Below are 7,599 nucleotides of genomic sequence, written 5' to 3'. Positions count from 1 at the left end.
GCAAATGGGGCCTGCAGCCTTGATTTTATTATTGGAACCATAGTATACCAGACAGAACGTCAAACCTGACCTGTTGTTGTTGTTAGGTGCCGTCAAGTCAGTTCCGACTCATAGAGACCCTATAGTCCTAAAAGTCCTCCTCACCACAACCCTACCACTGCCACTGCTAAGAGCCAGTCTGATTCTCAGGATCCTACCGCACCCCGATGGCCCACGGGAGAGCAACAGACCAGAAAGGAGGGAGGAAGTAGGAAGCTTGAATGTTATTGTTGCTAGTTACCATCAAGTTGGCTCTGACTCATGGAGACCGTATGTATAACAGCCAGTGACAATACCCCTGACACATGCAGCCCAATCAGATTTCTTCCCTTTGGGGAAGTGAGGAGAGAATTAGGAGAAAGGGGCAGAGATCTTCAAATATTATGTTGCCATCTTATATGACAGTTTTATAAACAATGAGGGAATAAGTTAAACGTTGATGATTTAGCGTAGTGAAAATTGATATAAATGGAAGAGAGAAAAGAAAGCAATTGGAAGGCTTTAGTTTAAGGGCTTCCCCTGCCACCCCTTCTCCATTTAACCCTTTCATGACTTGTAGAACGGATGGTATCCCACCCACTTTTCATGCCTCTGTGGTTTTTTGGGAGTATACATTTCCTGCTGAAAGTATTTGCTTCCCTCCAGTGGGGACTTGTGTAATGGTGAAAGAATGTTCATTGAAGCAAAAAAGCTGGGGTATTAGGCAAAACCAGAGGTGCCCCATGTACCCAAATGGAAGGCATCCACAATAAAGCCTGCTACGCAAGACTGATGGGCCAGACAGGCTCCCACATATCATGTATTTTCACGTAACATTCCTTAAAATCTATATTACCAACCAAAAACTTAAACACACTCAATGACTCAGCATGCATTCCACTACTGAAAACATATGGTATCAACAAAAAATTCAAAGTAGAAAATAATCCGGTCTTGAAAGGGTTACATGATTTCCGTAATATTAAAAAAAAAAACATTTTTTTTTAAAGAAGTAAAGTTAAAAATACTTAATCTTTTGAAGGTAATATTTAAAGGTACATCGTGTTGCTGTGTTTTTTCTGGGTCTCTGCTTACATTTGCGCACACACACACACACACACACACACACACACACATGCTCACACACAAGGACATCATCACATCTCACTATTGCTGTATCTATATACAGCATCTAACTACAGTAAATACTGCTTATATAAATGCAAGTACCCTCAGAGGTATATGCCATCTAATGATTTTTTTATTATTAAAATCTCCAATATCCTTAGGAAATGGAGTCACTGCACTCTATGGTTTTCCCCTCCTTTTTACAGGGTTTTTATGTTGTTGTTTAATTTTGATTACTTGAAATTGGCATTTTTCCCTTTTATAACACTTACATGATACTCCCACTTTAGGACAGACTACGTTTTGTAAATCACACAACCTTCTCCTTTATCTCTTCTCTCGTGAACAGATCAGTGGCCATCAGTGTGCTGGCTTGAGCATCCTTTACCTAAAATCTCCTAATCCTTCACTTCCCACTCAGAGTTTCTCATTCTCCCTGGATCTCGTGTTACCCAACTCATTGTTGACCAGCATGTTCCCTCAAGAGGCAAAGCAAAGCCACAATCTGCCTATGAAGAGTCAGTCCCCTTTAATGACAGCACCCCTGGGGAACCCCACCACTCCCCCATCCCTGAAAAATTGCACACACCTCTCTGTCTCCCATGAAAACATGTGCTATTATTCGTTGGATTGTGATGTTCTGTTTGGGGGTCTGTTCCTTGAGAGAGAACCTTTTACCTCCAGCCCTTGGCTCACAGAGAAAGAAAGAATAAATCAATACTGTCTTGGACCTTGTTGCAAAAATAGTTATTATACATACGATCATTATTACTAATCGTTATTTTATAATGTCATCCAAACTAAAAACCAAACTCGTTGCCATGAAGTCGATTCCGACTCATAGCGACCTTATAGGACAGAGTAGTACTGCCCCATCGGGTTTCCAAGGAGCGGTTGGTGGATTCGAACTGCCGACCTTTTGGTTAGCAGCCAAGCTCATAACCACTGTGTGACCAGAGGTCCTATAATGTCATACATGCATATTATATTACATTTATAAAGCTTACATACCTACAACATTGTATTTGAGGTCCCACAGCTGCCCTATGAATTTTCTACATTATTGGTATTTCTAAAATAAAATTGTGGGTGACCTTCATTTTATAAATGAAGAAACAAAGACTTATAGAGGTCGTGCCTTGCTCAATGGGCAAAAGCCTGCCAAGTGGCCAGACTGGGATTTAAACACAGGTCTGCAAACTCCAAGTCAATGCCTTCAGCTGAGTCATGGTCCCTGGGCAATACTGCACAAACTGAACAGGCAACAAGCGTTTACATAGCTTGACTCCCAGGGAAGACAAGCGTCATAAAGGGGTCCTTCCTAGGACGAGACGGACGCTTTGAAAGCAGATTCTTGTGCACGTGGTCTCTCTACTGAGTCATTTTTGAGTCCAGGCAATTGAATCGCCACCATCAGACTGAGACCCTGCCTCTAATGCCACACACACCTCACAAAGCAAATGAGTGCTTTATCGCAGCTTGATTCCATGCCAACACTTTGAATTTCTCTAAGTTTACCCCACTGTATCCTTTCTGTTCCAAAAATATGGAAAGTCTTTGAGTGAAATAAATTTGGAAAGGATGATCATCTTTCTTGGCCAAGTGTTATTAAATAATCTTGCTAGCAAGTTTGATTTATTTTTCTCGGAATAATCTTGTGCTTCCCTATTTGAGATTCAACATTCTTTGCGTGTTATTAAAATACGAATCAGTGAAACCAGATAGCAAATTAAAATTTGCTCAGGTTGATCAATTTCCAGAAACAGAGCAGCTGCTCAACGACTCCTACCAACTCTTTGGCCTCATTCCCCAAGGAAAACCTATTCTGGAAATGGGCCTCACACCCTGAATTCTCCACCCTCGTGGTTGGACTGACAATCTGCTGGGGGGTGGGGGCGGATGAGGCAAGCAACCTAGCCTCCACAACCAGACGTGTTCAAGACACAACATGCCTGAACCCAGAACCTATAGGGTCTGCCCGTAACTGTTTAGGAGGACACCATAACCCTCAACATTTGTCCAGCCAAGTGCCTCACAAAGTGTGGTCTTTGGACCACCTGAGTCAGGGTTACCTGAGAGCTTGTTAAACATGCAGATGCCTGGACCCCACCCCAGACTCGCTGAATCAGAGCCTCTTAGGGTAAAGGCAGGGCATCGGTACATTTTACAAACTGCCCAGATGTTCTGATCAAAGCTGAAGTTTGAGAATGACCTTCATTTCATTACCTCACTGTAAGTCCTCTAGTCGTTCTGTGACAACTAAAGACATTTTATTTCCGACTAGACACGGATCAGCAGAAGGCACTGTGGTCTCTACCCCCACACAAATTTTCTATTTTCAATCTTTATCATCAGGGTCCCAACCAAGTTTTGAAAAATGTCAGCCACTTGAAAGAAAATTTACATTTAAAAGATCTTCTATTAAGACGTTTCAAAATTAGTCTCCACTTAGTGTCTTAAATTCTATCAGTGTAAAATTTCAAAAACTGTTTATAAATGGGGGGAGGGGCATAATGTAGTGAGAGTCCCTGGTGCGAATGGTTAACACACTCGGCTGCTAACCAAAAGGTTGGAGGTTTGAGTCTACCCAGGAGGCACCTAGGAAGAAAGGCCTGGTGATCTACTTCCAAAAAATCAGCCATTGAAAATGCTATGGAGCACAGTTCCACTCTGATACACGTGGGGTCGCCATGAGCTGCGATCTGGGGCAACTGGATTATAATGTATTGAAAAGAACGTGGATTCTAGTGTTATACAGAAATAGATCCAAATTCTGTGCGGTTTTGGCAAAGTCATCTCTGACTGTCAAAATTCTCATTTCCCCCTTGAACTGGATGTGAGGGTTAAATGAGAATACCCGTGTCGAGCCCCAGGGCAGTGCCTGGAACACCATGGGTGTTTAGTAAAAGTTATTTCCCTTTCCACCATCACCATTCAGAGCAAAGCCTAAATAGGGTATACAGCCGTGATGGCCAATGACACCTCAGATTACCCCGCAGCCACCAGAAAATAGCCAGTATGATATTTATAACTCTGAACTATAATAAGACAAATGATCACTTAGCAGGGAAATGGAAGAAAATTGATTCTGAGAATAAACGCAATGCATCTCTTTATGATTAAATCACATTTCTGCCTCTGGGGTTAATTTCTCTCACAATTATTATATTATACTTTCACAGAGCTCTTCTTTCCAAATAGGATTAAGTTATTCATTTGTTGTGAACACAGCTAAAGGTTGCATTGACACAAGAGTATGTTTTCTTTGTTTTTAAAATATTTTTTAAAAATCCTTATTCAACTTTAAACACCATAAAAATATTTCTTTAAATTCCCTGATAGTTCTATTGTCCCTAAAAAACTATTTTCATTTGTTTCTTATTTTCTATCCAAAATTTAAACAACACAAATTACTTTTAAAATATAAAAGTAAAATACATTATTATGGAGAAAATTTGGAAAATAATAAAAATAAAGTATAAAGAAGAAAATACAGATCTCAGGTAATTCGGCTATCAAGCTGTGATCAACCCAACCACTTTGATGTAATTTCTACCAGACTTCTTTCCATTCGTATCCTATTTAGTTTCCCAACCTTTTTTCTTTCAGCTTAGTCACTAAACATTCATCAAAACACAATTTTTACTTTTTAAAATATTTTATTGTGTTTTAGGTGAAAGTTGGCCCAGCAAATTAGGTTCCCATTTAACAATTTTTATACAGATTGTCCTGTGACATTGACGACAGTTTTCACGGTGTGGCAACGTTCTCCTTATTTCCGTTCTGTTTGTTCTCAGCTTTTGGAAATCAGGTGGCCCGCTCTTCTTTTGGGGTCACCTTACTCATCAGGCTTTCACAGGATCTAACTGACCCCTGGGCTACTTCCCTCTCACAAGTGACCCACATCTAGTCTTCACGTAACAGTCAACACACCCTCCGCTCTAAACATTAAAAACTAGTTGCCTTGGAGTTGACTGTGACCCATGGTGACCTTGCATGTGTTAGAGTAGAACTGTGCTCCGTAGAGTTCTCAGTGACTGATTTTTTGGAAGTTGATCACCAGCCCTTTCTTCTGAGGCTCCTCTAGGTGCACCCCAACTGCCAACCTTCTAGTTAGCAGCCCAGCACAGTTAACTATTTGCACCATCCAGGGGCTCCTCTTAAAAATTAGCTCCTTGTCTTAGTCATCTAGTGCTGCTATAACAGAAATACCACAAGTAGACGGCTTTAACAAAGAGAAATTTTTTCTCTTACAGTGTAGGAGGCTAGAAGTCTGAATTCAGGGTGCCAGCTCCAGGGGAAGTCTTTCTCTCTCTGTTGGCTCTGGGGGGAGGTCCTTGTCATCAGTCTTCCCCGGTTGAGGAGATTCTTAGCACAGGGACCCCAGGACCAAAGGATGTGCTATTCTCCTGGCTCTTGTTTCTTGGTGGTATGAGGTCTCCCTGTCTCTCTGCTCACTTCTCTCTTTTATATCTCAAAAGAGATTGGTTTAAGACAAAACCTAATCTTGTAGATTGAGTCCTGCCTCATTAACATAATTGCCACTAATCCCACCTTTATTAACATCATAGAGGCAGGATTTATAGCACATAAGAAAATCACATCAGATAACAAAATGGTGGACAGTCACACAATACTGGGAATCATGAGCTAGTCAAGTTTACACACATTTTGGGGGCACACAGTTCAATCCATAGCACTCCTCTTCACTGTCTGAGCTACTTTTCCAGTCAGGTTTTTCACCGAGATTTTTCAAGCGTGAATAAAATACCAGTCCACTGAATGCCTGAAGCCCCAGGGGTCACAATCAAGCTCTTTCAGTGCTGGATTAAACTCCCTTATTCTGTGTGAAAGAAGAGCCCCCTGTGGTGGTTGTGCTTGGTGCCCTGCCCACATCCCTTTTGCTAGGTGGGTGTGCTCATCCCCCAGTGCTTTGTTGGCTGCTAACAACTCACAGCTGCCCCCTCTTCTCCACTGAACCTCCCTTGGTAGAACAGGAGCTGCTTCACTGATAAGCATTCTCTCATTCTGTCTTCACAGTGATGCTTTAGAGGATATAGTGTTATTAATCTCATTTTATTGATCCTCATTCATAAAGCTGGATCTCAGAAGCTATTCAATGCCTGGGCCTAGTTCCAAACCCAGGTCTGCCTAATTCTTTATCAAGTCTCTTTCTTATAACCAGGGCTTCGAACCAGTTTGAACCAGTTCAGTCATGGTGAATGCAGTGAAACCAGAACAGACCCGAATTTTAAAAATTTGGGTGACCTGGAACCATAACCAGAACAGAAGAAGTTACATATCCAAGCCCTGGAATAGGAGACTTGGAAGAGGCATAGTGAGCCCTTTCAGGAGCCTGATGCATGATACTGGATTATTGCCAGGACTGTGGAAAGCGACACACATTCAAAGCAGTTTGGGTCAGCAGCCATGTTTGAGCAGGGCACTGCTGTTTCCAACTCTGCACAAAAGCCAACAGGCAAGAGACTTGGTTGCTATGCAACGGGTATGCTGCCTTTGTTTTCTATGATGGAGATTAAGTGTCCAGCAGGGCTTCAACTGATAATTTTTCCCATCCCAGTTATGCTTCCAGTTCATTCAAATTTTAAAAATTCGAGTCTGTTCTAGTGTCATTTCCTCAGCCATGACTGAACCAGAAGGAACGAATTTGAAGCCCTGCTTACAACACTATAATTCCCCACCCTAAAATTGCTCTCCCTTTTCCGGTTCAGTGCTCCTGTGACCTCAGTCAGCAATGATTCAAGCTCTAGGTTCTAGCTCTTTCTTGTTGACACTAAAGTCTTTTCATTTTCTTCCTCGGCACTCAGATCTGTGTGACTTCTGAAGAAGAACAAGATGGCTTTATCAGAGTTCTCAGTGGAAAGAAGAGAGGCCTCGTCCCCCTCGATGCCCTAGAGAATATCTGACTGCTGGCCCCTTCTCCTTGTGCTGTCTGCCTCATCTCACACTGTGTCAGCCCCAAGGAGTTGTCACACTGACCCTGCCACCCAGGAAACAGTGAGACAAGACTGGAGGAACTGAGAGACTGTGGAGTAACAGCAACAAAACAGAGGGTCCATCAGTCGGCACCTCCAGGGTGGGGACGAGGCTGAGGGGAGTCTGCCAGCAAAGCTGAGTTCCACAGCTGACAGCAGTAGCAGGGCTGTAACCCACTGCTGTCCTCCAGGACTCACCTTCCTCTCTGTCCATGTGGAGTAAGCTAACCCACTGGAGTGTGTCCCAGTGTGCAGTGTGGCCCCAGTGAGAGGCTCAGATACATGCAGCCAAGTGTGATTCTGGTTCTAAACCTTCGTCCCCCATCCCAGTCAATCAGCATCATTACATTTCAGACCCTGAGCAGTCTCTCTGAAGGGCATTCAAAAGGCCTACTTTCTAGCCTCCAAAATTCCAGGGTTCCCCAGGGCCCCCTCACTTTGCGACTCTGCTGTCCAC

General features: G+C 42.8%; 1 protein-coding gene across 2 annotated transcripts in view; it reads left to right on the top strand.

The window, feature by feature from the left end:
- STAC (SH3 and cysteine rich domain) overlaps positions 1-7,243 on the top strand; it is a 141,471-nt gene extending 134,228 nt beyond the window's left edge. Inside the window, exon 9 of one of the 2 annotated variants that reach the window (XM_004377333.1) lies at positions 6,975-7,243. In XM_004377333.1, coding sequence (XP_004377390.1) covers positions 6,975-7,073 — 99 coding nt within the window. In that variant the 3' untranslated portion in view covers positions 7,074-7,243. The remainder of the gene's footprint in view (positions 1-6,974) is intronic. The other variant, XM_004377332.1, reaches the window with a different exon arrangement.
- The last annotated feature ends 356 nt before the right edge of the window (positions 7,244-7,599 follow it).

Source organism: Trichechus manatus, unplaced genomic scaffold (genome assembly GCF_000243295.1).
Source record: "Trichechus manatus latirostris isolate Lorelei unplaced genomic scaffold, TriManLat1.0 scaffold00049, whole genome shotgun sequence".
Classification (NCBI taxonomy): Eukaryota; Metazoa; Chordata; class Mammalia; order Sirenia; family Trichechidae; genus Trichechus; species Trichechus manatus.
This window is presented reverse-complemented; position numbering and strand designations above follow the sequence as displayed.